The sequence below is a fragment of the Callithrix jacchus genome, chromosome 6 (genome assembly GCF_049354715.1).
Source record: "Callithrix jacchus isolate 240 chromosome 6, calJac240_pri, whole genome shotgun sequence".
In the NCBI taxonomy this organism is placed as follows: Eukaryota; Metazoa; Chordata; class Mammalia; order Primates; family Cebidae; genus Callithrix; species Callithrix jacchus.
Window position 1 is genome coordinate 68565447 of NC_133507.1, and position 16794 is coordinate 68582240.

Consider the following 16794-nt stretch of genomic DNA (forward strand, 5'->3'; position numbering starts at 1 on the left):
TAATTTTGTATGTGTGTGTGTGGGGGGGGAGGAGTGAGAGGGGAATATGGGTGGGCGGGAGGTGGGGGGAAGGGAAGAAACTTGGATAATTGTCTAGGCATTTCCATTCAGCCCTAGTGGCAATGAAAGAACGATGTACATGCCTCAGAACCCTTCACAGTGAATACCTAATAATCGCTATGTCACCTTGGTGAGGAAGATGTCAATACGATGTGCTTGGCACCAGGAGAAGTCGAGGCACCACTCTCATTCTTCCACAAGTTAAGGTTCTTCACTGTGGCACAGAGGCCTGCTCATATTCCCCCATCCCACACCCTCCAGTTTAAAGCACTTGTTTCAAGAAGGCTTAAATTTCTGAGAGTTGCAAATCAATGCTTACTTCATAAAATGGAAGCCATGCCTCAAACACTTTTAAGAATCAGGGGAAAAAAGAAACCCAAAAGGCGAGAATCAGAGAATAAAAATGAAAGGGAAGTCTCATTTTAAACAAAATTGCAGCCTTCTGAATTTGGTATCCACTCTCTCAAATGTCTTTCAGTGGCCATCAATCAGGCTGCTAACAATGAATAACAAATTTCTCAACAAGAATATGAACATTTCTAATCTAAGTTAATAAATATGGATAGTCCTTACAGGGTTTTAGATTTGTTCCCATTAAAAACAAATGTTTCTTTAGAAAGTTTAGTTTGAAAAATAATTTTAAAATTCAAAGTGATTCACTAAATGTAATAAATGCCACGGAATCTGGTCATCACCCTTCTATTAGGTTACTGAAATGAAAACATGAATTGTATAAACTTCCCTAAAAATGTGATTCTTTCCTTCCTTTTCTTCTTCTTTTTTTTTATTCAGGAACAAAGAACACACTAATAATCACAACATGAGTGACTCTTTTAATATTTAATTAATTTCATGTAGCTATACACATAGTAAAAATTAAAGCCATGTATATTATTTAAAAAAATCTAAAGTGTTTAAATAATTCTACCAGTTTTTTATCACTGGACAAACAATGTATTAGGTTTGATATTTACAAAGATGTTTATGTTGTCTGCTATTTTCTATTATAGGTTTATTCAAAGAGAATATCACCTATAGCATAAATAATATAAATTTTTCAATAAAAACAAATTTTAAAAAACCCTAGAAACATTTGACATCACCAAATTCAACAGCTCTCACTAGAAATCCAAGCAATAAACTCAGATATTTGAAATAAACATAAATTATGATTATATAACTCTGTAAGTCACAGACATAATTTTGAATTATAGTAATAACACTATAAACATGAATACAAAGGATTATAGTTTTATATAGAATGTTTTTTTGTTTTTCTTCTTTTGAGCTTATCTCTCCAAGAAAGAACACAGTCTTTAAAAAAAGTAAGAGTTATACAGTAAATCTAGAAAAAAATTCAAATAGCTGTGAAACTAGATTTTCCTATAAATGATCTTGAATTTAGTTTACAATCAAGTATGTATAGTATTACAAACCCAGAATCATCACATAGAACTTGATATGTCTGTTTTCAAATGTGTCTTAAGTCTCTCCATTAAAGTGTGAATTAAGATGCCGAAGGAAATCCCCCCTGGATGTAATGGATGGTGGGAAAACTGCTTGACAGAATTCACATACTCGAGGTATATGCAGTTCTGAGTCTGTGCCACTTAGTACCACCGAGTCACTGTCTTGATTAGGAAAGGGCTTCCAAATGGGCTGCAGGAAATAAACAAAAATATCTTCTGTTACTTGTGTTTAAATTCAAATAGCATTGAAATTCAAATTTGAATTTTTGAATGAGTTATATTATGAGCATATATATTTAATTCTCTAATATAAAGGCAAATTACTTTTCCCTAAAGTTAACACGAGGACACAACTCAATTCTTTGTTTCATAAAGGGCACAACGAAACTTTGATTAAAAATCACTTGGGATACACACACACACACATACATTTTATCTTTATATATTTAAAACGATTGCAGCTTTAGCATGCAATTTTTAAAACCTAATGATCAAAACAGCAGTAGTTTTGGAACAATAGTTGATACTCTAGACTTTTAAATTAAATTCTCTCTTTTCTATTTTACAATAGAAACCTTAAATTATAGGGGCTTTATTACATAGTATACAAGACATGATGTGTGTGTGCATTGTTTCTGAATCAAAATCAATTTCACTATTAATAAGCAAACACAGTGCATACCTCATACATGAATCAGCATTATTTTGATTTTTAAAGAAAAAAATTTCCTTTTAAACTAATTAACGAATTTCCCTGATCAGTTATCTTTTGTTTTTAAAAATGCAAATATTTAATCATTCAACAAAATCTAACACATGCAGTCTTGACTTCTTACTTTGCTTCTGTGATACAATACATAGTTTAGCCCTACTCATTCTTACAGCTGAATAAAGTAAATTTGTCAATAGTTGCCTGGTTAAACAATTATGGAAAATCTTAATTTAACAGAACCACCTCCGCTATAACCAGCACATAAATACCCTTTCATAAGTGTATTTATTCTTTTATTAAAAAAACTTCTAGAAGGACAAGAAATAGCATTTAGCTTAATAATAGGTACATAATAGATGTTTGTTAACTGGAAAATATTTTCCTGAATTGTGTAAACCAAATTATTTTTTAAAATTTCTTTCATATGTGGACGCAGGTAAACTACTCTGACACAGCTAAAATCTGATATTTTGAGAGGAATCACCTCATAAAGTCAAATTTAAAGAGACTCATTATTCTCCTATTACTAATATGTTTTTAAAGTCACACAAGCCTAGCCCAGCCCAGATACAAGTGTTACTGTTATTTCCCCTAATTTCTTTCATTCTGGTTAACCAATCATTTACATAAATGATAGTAAACCAATCATTTACTATCATTTCAAATAGTATATTACTAATTGAAGCATTTGGGTTTCACTGTCTTCTTATAAGCAGTTTACTGCTGTGTACAATTGGTGTAAATATACAAGGTCTGTCTAGGCACCCAGATAAATTCAAATATCAGTATGGAGGACTTATAATAATGCTGACTCAATTCCTTTCATAAGAAATGTCAGTTTTATTACAAAAAAATAGTAATATTTAAAATAAATGTTATAAAATACAGGGTAAAATAACTTTCTTTGGAAAAACTTCTTTGATAAAAGTATTAAAAATTATGAACATATAAACAAAAATCTAGTTAGAGGTAACCTGATTCTAATTTTAATGTTTTCAGTGTAAATTTAAAAAGTACAAATCACTGTAATGGGAAATTGATATGGCCAAAAATAAAAATTGTTACTTTAAAGATAATTCGTATTAAGACATATAAAATAGTAAGAAATTAAATCAGAAGCAATTTAGCTTCTGAAGTTGGTAAGGCAATCTTCCACTCTCAATTTACCTTCTAAGTCCATATTCATCCTTCTCTATTAAGAACGTTTAGTTCATATTTGATCTCTTCATTGAATTTAGTTGGGATTCCAATCACTGACTCAGCAAAGTAAAAAAGAAAATCACATAGAACAATAATAAGCTGATATACTTTAGTCTTTGTTATGGTAGCTTAATATATAAAATAGGTATTTAGTAGTAATGATTGCTATAAAGTAAAATTTTTGAAATACATAGCCCAAAATTTCACTTATCTTTGTTACTATCTATAAACAACTCAGGATTTAAAAAATTATTATTATTATTTTGAGACAGTGTCTTGCTCTGTTACCCAGGCTGGAGTACAGTGGCACCATCACAGCACACTGCAGCCTCGAACTACCTAGCTCAAGCAATCCTCACCCCTCAGCTTTGGGACCATAGGGCATGCCACCACATCCAGCTACATATATACGTATGTGTTTGTAGACACAAGGTCTCACTATATTCCCCAGGCTGGTCTCAAATTCCTGGGCTCAAGATCCTCCTGCCTCAACCTCCCAAAGTGCTGGGATTATAGGCATGAACCTGGCTGAACTCAGGAATTTTGTACTTACCATGCTAGCTTTATTAATACAAACAAAATAGGTTAAAATGTTTTTTAAAAAACCGACTTTAAGAAATATTCTTTCCATCCTGAACTGTAACATGGTCTTCAAAACAAACCGATTTCTTTGCTTTTCTGCCAAAATATCAATTATCTAACCTTATGCCCCATGTCTTGTGACAACTCAACACTAATTCTCCTGCATTTTTTAAGATGAATACTTTTTCATCAAGTTGTAATCACATACCAGCTGTTTCCCTTGCTGTAGTATAGAAAGCAAATGTACAATGCAGGGTGCCATCTACTGAAACATGAACGCACAGACTAGTAAAAGAACAAGCAAGACATATAATAGAGAAAAAAGTAACAAGCATTAGAACTGATGCATTCACAGCTCCACAGGAATTCTCCTTGTAATAAATGAAATTGTTTAATTTGTTTCATTTAGTAGTAAGTATAACCGAGACTATGATATGAAATAAAGTACAATGAACAAGAACATAAGTGAGACCGTAATTAAAATTTATTGTCAGCCATACCTAGTTTTTCCCACTACTAAAATATACCACAGCTTGACAACTGCCTTCTTTGCATGCTGATTTAAGTCTATAACCTATAAGTGTACTTAAAGCGCAAGGGTATTAATAACACTTTAAAAAAATTAAATATCTCAAGGCAAAGAGAAATCAGACAATGTTTGCAAGTTACACAGACATTTACATCAATCTGTATTTCCATAAGCTTCTGCATTTTGTAAAAATTATATATTTTTCATTTGCTTTCAGACATTAAACTTCTTTTTTTTTAACTAGAAGAATTATTCTGTGATAGAACTTGAATCTAAAAGGGAGTTTGGGGGATACTAGTCTGTGAGCTGTAGAAACATTAAATAAAATAGTTGATATCATACACATGCAGAGACTATTTTAAAAATATAATAGGCTTCACGTTCATTGCCAGATTAGCAACCAAAACCAAAACTAAACCCTACAGATCTATGTATTATATAACTGAGAATGTAGTAGAAGTATTAGTTGAAAGATGGTTCATTTATTTTTATAAATAGGAATGTAAGATGCAATTATTTACTTATGAAAGACCATGAATTCTCATAAACATAAATATATACACAAACTATTAAATAAAACAGCATTTGTTTCACACTACGAAATTTAATAATCTTCCTATAATATTAATGCTGAGTAAACAAGGAACTAGGAAAGTGACACCATGATAAATATGGATAAGGCTTAGGATGTATTTTTAAATCTGACATAAATTCTAAGGTACTTTACAATAGAGTTTTGCCATATTCAGTTTTTCTAATTTCATGTCATTTATTATAGAACTTACATGTTTTTTTGAAAGCCTTAAGTTTGGCTAGTCAGTAGTTTAAAAAGGATGTCTGATAACATAAAAGATGCATATCTGTGCATGTATGGCAAAATGTGTGTTCACACATAATAATATATTTGTTAATACAAAAGTTACCTGCTGTGGTCCTCGGATAGCTTTTCCTGGGGAATCGAGTGAGGGAAAAGGTGCATCAGATGGGTCCAGAAGTGGGAAGGTATTTACATATAATGCATTATGGTCTCCAGGTGGCAAACATGCAGCTCTATCCAGAGTCGTCCTGATACAAGTGTTTATAAGATTCGAGGGTTTTATTTTGTCAGTTGTTTTAAGGTTTTGTATAGCTGAAGCTATGGGGTCAATTCTCTGAACTTCAAATAAAGTTTCTTCTGTTTTAACAAAGTTCCCTGGGTTGTCTCCAAACACCATATTAAATCTCTCTTGGCACACTGCCTCAGATGTGGCAGGGCTAAGAATGCCAGGTCTTTCTGGAGTGCTATGTAAGAAAGTCGAGTCATTGTCCATAGGTGGAAACTTGACATTGAATTTAGAAAGTGATTCAAAAGAGGTATCTTCCTCATCTCTGCCCAGTCCTCTTGGTGTGACAGATGTGATGCATGGTGCACCTCTATTTATATCATCTTTAGCCTGAGGCTTAAATAGCGCTTCTTGTTTATCTGTTTTATCCGTACACTGTATAGGCACAGAGCACTGTGTTTCTGGAGAGAGAAGAACACAAAAGAGAAACAGACACATTCAAATCATTTAAAAAAATCTGTTCAATCAGCTTTGGACAGATTATTATTATTTTTTCTATTGGTTTTTATAGCAAATGAAGACAACTGGGATTTTAAATCTGCTACCATCTTACACAGAATATTAGCAGTCTCTGGCTGGTGAACTGAAACATAGCTTATTAGTTGCAATTTAACTTCTTTGCCTTTTCCTAGGTCCTTTGCTATAAGCTTTGCATCCTGTTCAGAGTTACACCACTCCCCACTTAAAAAACATTTGCTTATAGTGTATACATTTAAACATTTTGTCAGTAACAGAAGCTATAACTGTGAGTTTGCTTAGACAAGTTGTTAAAAGGGAAAATCTTATTAGGTATATCTAAAATTAGGTCATTTATTATTAATGTCACTGTCTAAGTATATCACTAATGAGTTTAGCCACTGTCTGCTCTCAATAATCCATGTGAGGATTGGGGTTGTAGGAGTTGGGGAAAGAAAGTGAAGGCAAAGGAAGGATGAAACACTGTGATGCATGTTAAGAAAAGTGCATATATGATTTTCTCATCATTTATCTTTTATTTATTTATTCATTTTTTTTTGAGACAGGGTTTCACCATGTTGGTCAGGCTGGTCTCGAACTCCTGATCTCAGGTGATCCACCCGCCTTGGCCTTCCAAAGTGCTAGGATTACAGGTGTGAACCACCACACCCTCTTATTTTACATCTTTTTTTTTTTTTTTTAAAGGCCTTTGTAAATAACAGGTAAATATCTGGTAGATAAAGGGTGTCTGTAGCTCATTTATCTAGAACCACTTATCCAACAAATTCAGCTTTCAAGGACATACTCAAAAGCTAGAAAGAAAGTAGAGCTTCTGAGGAGCCAGAATTAGAGCCACAAGGTCCACAGATATAAGAATTTTGCTCCTATTCTCATTTTAGATTTATTCTAACAAGCTTGATGGCTTTTTCCTAACTGATAGCTGGTTTGAAACAGCAAATTAAAAGGGAATATGAGTTGCTAAAAGCAGACACAGATATCAACAAGAAAAAAGTAGGAAGAGAAAAGAAAAACAAAAAAGCTGATATAAGAACTTAGAACACACTAGTCTGGTTAGTATAGGGCCAAGAAGTGCTCAATACAAGAAACAATAATCAAAGTACTGTCCATGTTGATGATTCTGAGACATTAGATAAAGGTAAATTAAGTTCCACAAGGTCCCTTAAAGAAGGCACTGAAGTTTATTTTAAAAACTGTTATCAACACTGTTTAACATTCACATATAGAGACATTACCAGTGATGCAAATTTAGGTAGACAGGTTATACAGAACATAAAGTATACATAATGTCTGTACAGGTTAGCAGGCACTTAACAAATATCAGTTCCTCTACATTCCTTTGATCTTGGCAGTCTCACGACACCTGTCTTTTGCCACAGCACATTCCAATATAATATATTTTTTTTCTGTTTGGATATGTGTAGTACAATGCAACCAATTTCTTTGGCTCATCTGGCTATATGCCAACTGCCTCTCTTTATACTTCTTTTCATACCATCCTTTCTTACTGGATTATTGTAACAGCCTTTAAACTCCTTGCCTCTAAATTTGTCTCATATCCAATCTGTTCTCTTCATTGCAACTTCTCCTCCATCCCTGATTCTCAGAGTAGTAACGATCACGTTACCTTCCTAATAAAATCTTTTGATGACTCACCAAGGCCCTCAGATCTCAGAAAAGGCTTATAAGACTGTCCATAACTGGCCCCTGGTTACCTCTCCATGCTCATATTTCACTCCTGTCTATAATGAACTTTGTATAGTTCTGCAAAATAGCCACACTCTCTTGTCTTTGCACCTTTGCAGATGCTGTGCAGACTGCCTTAAGTGTCCCCTCCCATTACTCTTTGCCTAACTCTTATTTGTCCTTCATATCTTGGCTTGGACATAGTTTCTCTGGATGACTCTCCCATGACTCTTGGATGCCTTGAGGGCTGAAACACTCTGTTATATAGTCATGCGTGGCTTAATGATGGAAAACATTTTGAGAAATGTATTGTTAGACAATTTCGTCATTGTGCAAACATCATAGAGTGTACTTACAAAAACCTAGACAGTATAGTCTACTACACACCTACACTACATGGTACAGCCTATTGTTCTCAGGCTACAAACCTATATAACATATTACTGTACTGAATACTGTAGGTAACACAATGGTAAGTATTTGTGTATTTAAACTTTGAAAAGGTACAGTAAAAATATGGCATAAAAGATAAAAAATGGATATGCCTGTATAGAGCACTTACCATGAATGGAATTTGCAGGACCGGAGGCTGCTCTTAGCAAGTCAGAAAGTGAATGGTGAGTGAATGTGAAGGCGTAGGACATTACTGTACATCACTGTAGACTTTATGAACACTATACACTTAGGTTACAATAAATTTACAAAAAAAAAGTGTGCTACAATGTTATGACAGCTACAATGTCACTATGATGATAGGAACTTTTAACTTCCATTATAATCTTATGGGGCCATCATTGTATATGCAATCTGTTGTTGATTGAAAATGTCATTCGCCACATAACTGTATTTCCAAGTTTAACTCTCTTTCTTCCATTAAAGTAGGCTTTTCGAGGTCTTAAACTATGTTTTGTTTCCCTCTAACTCCAGACTCTAGCCCAGTGCCTGGCACATAGTATGCCCCTAACAAATGAATTATGAATGAATCTGTAATCTCTCCCCTACAGAGCCTACTATAATAATAAACATTTACCAGATACTCTGTGACTAGGAATGATATAGTAATTGTGACGAAGCTTAATTGTTTAGCTGGATTTCTTTAGCCTCTGAGGTTCTTAAAGTCCATTAACTCTTGAGTAGTCATTTTTCCTGGCAGTAGACTTGAAAGTGGCAGAAAAGTCTAGGAAACAGTACTGTCTTTGTAGATGGCATTTGCTACTTGCAAACAACAAATCAGGAAAACTAACTTGTGAGGTAATCAGATTCTGTAATACCTGAAGAGGAGAGACTTATCAAATGATCTTCATAAGGAGAACAAGGTGAATGCCGAAGAATCAGCTGCTGCTGCTAATAGCAATGACTATTAACATTAATAGCACTTCCACATGGCATGCACTATTATAATTATTGTATGTACATTAATTCAATACTCAAAGTAATCCCGAGGTAGGCACTATTATTATCCCCACTTTCCACGTGAAGACACTGGTTGGAGAGGTTAATTTAAAGGCCACACAACTGTAATAGTAAGTGGTACATCTGCACCTGGAACCCAGGCAACCTAACTCTAGATTTGTGCTCTGAACTATTATGCTAAATTGAACATGTTGGTTTCTATATATAGAGAGAAGTCCCCAAATTGACAGAAATGTGCTTTGAATTATTTTTCTAGCAGTTGATCTATCTCCCTTTTGAACAAAATGTGGAGAAATGAAATGGCTCTGAAAAAGCAGATATTTTCTTTCAGCAAAGCTAGCTGGCATAAAACCTCAGCCACATTAAAATAATCTGAATTAATCTGCTCAAGTAGTGAGAGTTAATATCTATTAAAAATTTATGCCTAAGATTCCTAATGCTACTAGAAATCTAAGCTGAGACAACTTAAAACTCAAATGAGATGCATGAAAGCACTTGTCATCCTGACACCATATTGAGAAAGATGATCAGGTGAGCAAATAGCTTTTCTATTTTGTCTATTTTAAGAATACCTATTTTTATAAGGAAAAAAGTAAAATGAGAAACATTTTTAGATTTCCAAATTTTAAATACAGGCTTATTCATTTAGATTACTTCTCAGTATAATTATTTTGTATATTGACAAAAGAAAAAGACCTCATGGTTGTTTGTTACTCTTAATCCTATATTCTTCTTTCCTAATCTCCATTGAAATTGGACACTCCTTTATGAACCAGACAGTTTTTTTGAAGCTATGGACAAACATATATAGCTTTTATTGTTATCCTCTCTGAAGTCTACTGCCATATGCAGATGAGTAGACAAAAACAAAGTATTTAATAATAAAAAGGAAATGTATAATTCTACTAACTCAGTATTTTCAAATGAATCATATCTGGTTATTTAAAAGTAAAAATAAAATTTTAATACAAAATAACACAGGGACAATACACATGCCTTTTCCCAGATATAGCATGCAAATTATATTTGAAATAGTTCTTCTATATTTTTATACAGTGTAGCATACATATTTGGAACCCCTGAATAGGCATCTTTTAAACAATATTTTTTTATTTCTCCTTTTGATATACTACTATCAGAGCATATTTAGTTTGGTTTGTCTTTGGACCCCAGCAAAACTTCACTAGAGTCTGTAGCACAAAATATCTAAAATATTTTGAGAATAATGTGTTTATTATTTGTGACACTGTTAACATAAAGCATAAAAATAAAGCATAAGGAAGCAGTTTTAGTGGAGAAGAAATTGAAGTTAAACACTCAGTGTTCTAGTTGACAGATACATACTCAGATTTAGACCTGTGCAATTTAAAAATGGTCAAAGGATTAAGCCATTGATAATGAGGTAAGTTTTCTGTGTAACCGAGAATATATCACCATTACAATGCCTTAATAAGATGTTGATGTTAAAAAAAAGCATGTTTATGAATTCTAGGTACTATATCTCCATAGCTAGCATATTTTAAACAGAAATAATTCATTTACTTCAGAGGTACCTAGTATCTTTAGTCCATACAAAAGATCAATTTCTCATGAAAATGACAAAAATTAAGGTGGAGGGTTTTTGGGGAGGTAGGGGAAGGGAAAGAAAGAACCAAATTATATCTGTCTACAAAGACCGTTTTGCTTTTCTAATAACACATTGTGTAACTTTTCTGAAAATAAAATGGTAGTAGTAGCAAAAAGTGAATTTATACTACAAAATGATTTTAAATAGCCTAGATGTAAGAGCTATAAGAAATAGAAAATGATCTTTAATTAAAAGGGTATTAGTCACCAAGACTGCAACATCTTTCACAGTGAAAACTGTAAATCATTTCTCTTGTGAATTGTTTGCAGAATAGCTCAAATCACAAGAGTAAAGGAGAATTTATCATTATAAATGATCAGTTTACCTTCCTTTTGTTTAGAGAAGTGTTTGGTTGCCAGACCTAATCCCTTATATTTTGCTATTCATATTGAACTACTAAAGCAAACACTAGGAAGCCAGGGTGGGGTTTTAAGGGAGGGCACAGCATTTAAAAAATATACTGTAACACATGTGTAAAACAAATGTTCCTTCTAAGTTGTATTTTATACTAAATGTGTATTTTGTGCATTCAACAGGACTAGCACTCAGGAAATTTGAGTGCCACATTTTTATTCTTGAACCAAATTAGTTCAGAGTTCTTGAGCCCAGGAGTTCAAGGCTGTAGTGTGCCATCATGTCTGTGAATAGCCACTGTACTCCAGTCTGGACAACATAGCAAGATCTTGTATTTAATTAAAAAAAAAAAAACCCCAAAAAACAAAACCACATCTATCCATAGTATATGTAATGAACTTTCAGGCAGAAGTTACAAGCAAACCTGATGTTATAGTTTTACTTAGCTCATATAATATGGTAGTGTGGCTTCAAGTCACTTATTAACATGCAAACAACAACTGAAAACTTCCAGGGATATATTCTATATTTATTCATATTTTTTAAAGATGGGATTTTTTATTAAGATAATTAGTAATTATGTCTTTCAATTCAATCTTCATAGTACCATATATAAAAAAGAGAAAAAAACCCAACAATTACATATGTAATACATTACAGAACTTACATAGCATGTACACATTTAAATATATGTGGATGAGGGGTAACTTACAGATGCCACACACTTAATAGGCATTCAAAAATATTTTCACATTCAAAAAGAAATCAATTTCAATCAATAAAATCAATATTACTGTAAATTAAATTAAATCTTACCAGTTGCAGTGTCTGGTATATTAAGTTTGCTTAAGTGGTCTTTCTGTGCTTTTGCTAGCATGCAAATTCTATGAAATTCTTCTTTCAGATCCCAGAAAGTCTTCTCTATATTATCCCTTAAAAAAAAAATCAACATTTTAAAATGTAAAGCTATAACTTCCAAGTTTTTAAAATAATTAATCTTATGTAGTACCATTTTATGTGCCATAAAATAATTATTTAAAAGTTAAAAAAAATTATTTTAAATTCCTAGACAATGTCACCAAAACCAGCTTGTGTTTGTAGAAATCCAGGCACAAATTAAGTGATAAATTAAAAGTTCTAGTACATACATGTAGTATAGTCTAGCATATCTGCTTATTCATATATATGCTAATACTGGACGTCTTATTCTACATTAGAAATTCTGATGCACTGACTTTTGTTCTCTGCAAACATCTTAAATAGAATATTAAATATTCCTCATTTTGGTAAAGTTCACATTAGGATTCATCCATATAAAGAAATATGGCCTTAATATTTGCCAATTTAAACAGTCGAGCTTTAGAGAATTCAAGTTTTAGATCAGCTTTGCTATTAACTGTATGACTTATTTAGGTCATTTTTAACATGAAAGGCCCTGGGGTTGGTCACTTCCACTTATTCTAAAAGGCTGCTATTTTCTTGTAATTGTTAAAGCTTAAAATATATAAATGTAAAACATATTTCAGTATTGATAATTTTTCAGAGTTGGCGAAGAAGGATGTAGAATTACCTTTCATGGAGCAAAGGACTACCAAGACTCCTTGCTGAAGTTTCTTTTCTAGGAGAAGAAACCTCTTGTCTTCTTACCTTAAAAACACAAAATGATTAGTATTACTACTTTAAATTGCTTCCAAATTCAAATGAGATCGAGTAAAGAGAAAACACAAAGGAAAATTTATTTACCTTCCCTACTGAAAATAACTTGAGGCAGTTTATAGATCTATATGTAATATCCAATTGACTTTTTTCTTTAAATAAGAAAAGTCAAGGAAAAAGGAAAATAAAGCAAGAAAGTGTGAAGTGATGAAATGTTTCTGGTAACTTCTATTACTATTTCCAGTACTGGTAATTCAAGAAATTTCTCAAATTCAACTGTTAATCAAAATTGCTGCCCTGTTCACCAAGCACCTCATACGCCCAGAAGCTTAGGAAAGAAAAAAAATCTATGTGTTTACTTCTTTTCATATTCAATAAAAATGGTCTATATATTTAAATCAATGTGTTTGTCTTTTGTTATAGATTCTTTGCTGAAGAATGCAGCTGTATTAGAGGAAGAAAGAAAACCAAGCTATAGCTCCTTATAATTCAACAAGCATTTAAAAGGTTTATAAAGACGGTGCAATTATGTATTTAAGCTGCTTCAACACAAGTTCTTGCCTTTCACTCCCACCCTGTGGCTCAAACTGGTATTACATTTATTCTGACTTAAAAATCAACATTAAAGAGTATGTTGCAATAATGTATTCTATGGTTTAGATATTTAAACATTTTTACATCATACCTAGAAAGTGTTGTGTACTTTCTAAAGCTTATAAACTGACAAATCCAGATATCTGAAGAATCCTAATATAGAATCATAAGTTATAATTCATCCAAAATTGTGTAGTTCTTAAATTTCAAATCCAAATCAGTGGATATCTATCTTTAGTGACATTTAGATTTTATTCATTTAAAGTCATTGTACCTATTATAAATGGAAGATTTTACTTCATTGTGTCTTATCACTTGTCTCTCTTGCTTTCAAAAGATTTCTTCCAATTTCTTCAGTCTTATTTGTTCCCTAAGACAAAGACTTGATTTCAGTTTGTTTTTCTTAAAATTAATATCTTCTCCAATTTATTTCCCAGTTTTTTTCTAAATAAATACTTAAAAAATATATAGAAGTATTATTTTTATAGTATCTCAGAATTAGTAAAATAAAATCTTGCCAATCCAAACAATTTGTGATTTTATACATTGTATTGTCAGATTGAAGTAAAATAAAGGTGATTTTGTTGCTATATATCATGAGTCTAACAAACATTCAGGTCATATATTCTTCTGGATTAAAACTGCTTTATTGAGCTTTATAAAAGTAGTCACATCAGAGATATTTTCACATTCACAGTTTGTTTTTAAAAGTGATAGATGAGATTTTTCTATGGTGTTTTGTACAATTAGAACACTCAATGGATTTTAGTGTGGACTAGGAAGGCTACATTTTACAGCTAGCCAGCCAGTCAGAACACTACAAATATGAAAACAAACTTGAAAAGATTTTATCATTGAGTCTGTATCATAAAATCAGAGAAGAGGCATATTAAGAGAATACTTATATTTGACAATTTAATATGTCAAACAAATCATAACAAATAAGTGATTATATTAAATGGAATGACCTACTTATAGTGGGCCAAGATTGTGCCACTGCACTCCAGCCTGGGTGACAGAGCAAGACTCTGTCTCAAAAAAAAAAAAAAAAAAAAAAGAAAAAGAGTAATGCTTTGTAGTTTTAGCCTAAAATGAGATCATTACATAAAGTGGTAAAGATAATGTTCCCAATTCCAAAGTCCTGACTTTGACATAAACTAGGAATGATTGTTTCTGAGATTAAAGAAATATTAAAAACTAATGGGATTGGGAGGGCTGAGGGAAAAACAGGGGCAAAAAATGACAAACCTTTGTCTTACTTGGGTAAATAATTGATGCTAACTTACTTCTGTGATGCTTAGATTTGATAGCTAGTGTGGGTGGATTTATCAAGAAAAGATTCCTTGGGTGTACTGGCAGGAGGTAAAGGAGGACTCCATAAGGAATTCCTATGAAGTATCTAAACTAAGGTCTTCAACTTCTTTGGGGTTAGAAACACAGCTCTATCTGTTTACTATTATTTTTGTTTTTATTGTTATTGAAAAGAGTATTAGTGGTTGTACTACGCAATACACTGCAACTTCTATCGTTCATGCCAAATGAAGATGTTAATATATTTCAAATGAAAATTCTGAGTTCCCAGTACCTAAGAAAAATTTTCAGAAAGGAACCTCTTAACATGTTACTTGGGGAAAAAAAAGAAAGGTAAAGTTTTCTGAAGTTGGGTTTATTTACAATGGGGCATTACATGTTAATGCTATTTTCCATTATAGCAGTCTGATACAATTTTCTGAAGACAATCATGAATTTTTTAAAGGATTTAGGATTAATGTAGTCAATGGCAACTTCAACACTTTTCCAGAAACTCAGACTTTCTTTTCAATGCATTCTTAACTAATAAAGATTAATCAGTTTGCTGAGCATCTCAGAGAATAAGGATAACTTGTATTTTTCTTTCTATTCTCAAATATAATCCAACGGGGCCCTGTACTGCAGGAAGATGAAGTTGTAACTTCAAATAAGAAAGCAAGGGAATTTTGAACATTATATTTTAGGAGATTTTAAGCATTAAATCATTCAAAAAATGAATTTATTTTGAGATACTAAAACTTAAAATACTTAACATCATAAACTGTTCCAAGTACTAGTTTGGAAATGCTGAACTTGTGGAATGAATGCTGAAATAAGAGTTTTACACATCATACTTTTCATATACATTTCCAGTATGTCGCTGGGTAAGTCATTCAACTAAATCCATTAAGACAAACACATCTGAAACAGTTGGAAGATGTAAAATGTTTCCTTAAATTTCTTATGTGAATTGGGAGAATTTTGATTTAGTGTAAGTCAATTTAAGTTTCTCATAGATGGGTATTATATCAAAAATACATGTTGAAGGGACAGTTAAATATGCAATGATATTTAAGAAGGAAAAAAAAGTGGTTAATATTTCATTAGCCCAAACCAGGCTTTATTCTTGATGCAAAAATAATGCAAAATGTTTTTGTTTCATTTCGCATTCTAGGATACAGTAGATATCAACCTCTCAAAGAAAGAAATGTACATTTGCCTTAACACCTGCTTTTGTTATAGTTAATACTAAAAGTGAAACTATTTTATTCCTTTTATAAAAAAGCTTAAAGATATAGAAAAAAATAAAAATTGTAATTAAAAACTGTATTTTTTCTTAAAAATTTTAAGCAAAGTCAGTAAAATAAAATTGAGTTAAGAAATCTTTTTTCTTTTTTTGAGATGGAGTCTTGCTCTTGCTGGAGAGCAGTGGTGCAATCTTGGCTCACTGCAACCTCCACTTCCTGGGTTCAAGTGATTCTTTTGCCTCGGCCTCCCAAGTAGCTGAGAATACAGGTGACCACCACCAAGCCCAGCTAATTTTTCTATATATAGTAGAGACGGGGTTTTGCTATGTTGGCCCAGCTGGCTTTGAACTTCTCAACTCCGGTGATCTGCCCGCCTCAGCCTCCAAAAGTGCTGGGATTGCAGGTGTGAGCCACTGTGCCCAGCTGAATTATGGAATTGTTAAATTTAATTATGACTAAATTCATTATTAAGATGTATATTCTCTCATATGTATGCAAGAAACCTAAACTTTAAAAGGCCGCTATTAAGTAAAGAAGGTAAATATTTAATGATACATATTTCACTTTGCTCCAGTGTTCATATCAAAGAATCTCTTTAAACTTTAGTTAGGATCCTTGCATGCAAAGGAATATTTATTTTTAGCTAGCTCAGGCAAATGAGTATAGTCAATGTTTTATTTCATTTCTGGATGAGGCTAAATAGAATTATGCTTTTAAAACAGAAATGAGAATTCTTACTTGGATCAATATAAACTAAGAACTAAGTCAAGGCAGGATGGGATGGATTAGCAGAGGGAA

The 16794-nt window shown here is 32.4% G+C and overlaps 1 protein-coding gene across 5 annotated transcripts in view; it reads right to left on the reverse strand.

The window, feature by feature from the left end:
* Nucleotides 1-885: 885 nt before the first annotated feature.
* TANK (TRAF family member associated NFKB activator) overlaps nt 886-16794 on the reverse strand; it is a 109338-nt gene continuing 93429 nt past the window's right edge. For all 5 annotated transcript variants that reach the window (XM_008998812.4, XM_008998806.5, XM_002749396.6 and 2 more), the window contains exons 5-8: nt 12780-12856; nt 12026-12141; nt 5476-6056; nt 886-1719 (exon numbers count right to left, since the gene is read on the reverse strand). In XM_008998812.4, the coding sequence (XP_008997060.3) occupies nt 1543-1719; nt 5476-6056; nt 12026-12141; nt 12780-12856 (951 nt within the window). In that variant the 3' untranslated portion in view covers nt 886-1542. The remainder of the gene's footprint in view (nt 1720-5475; nt 6057-12025; nt 12142-12779; nt 12857-16794) is intronic.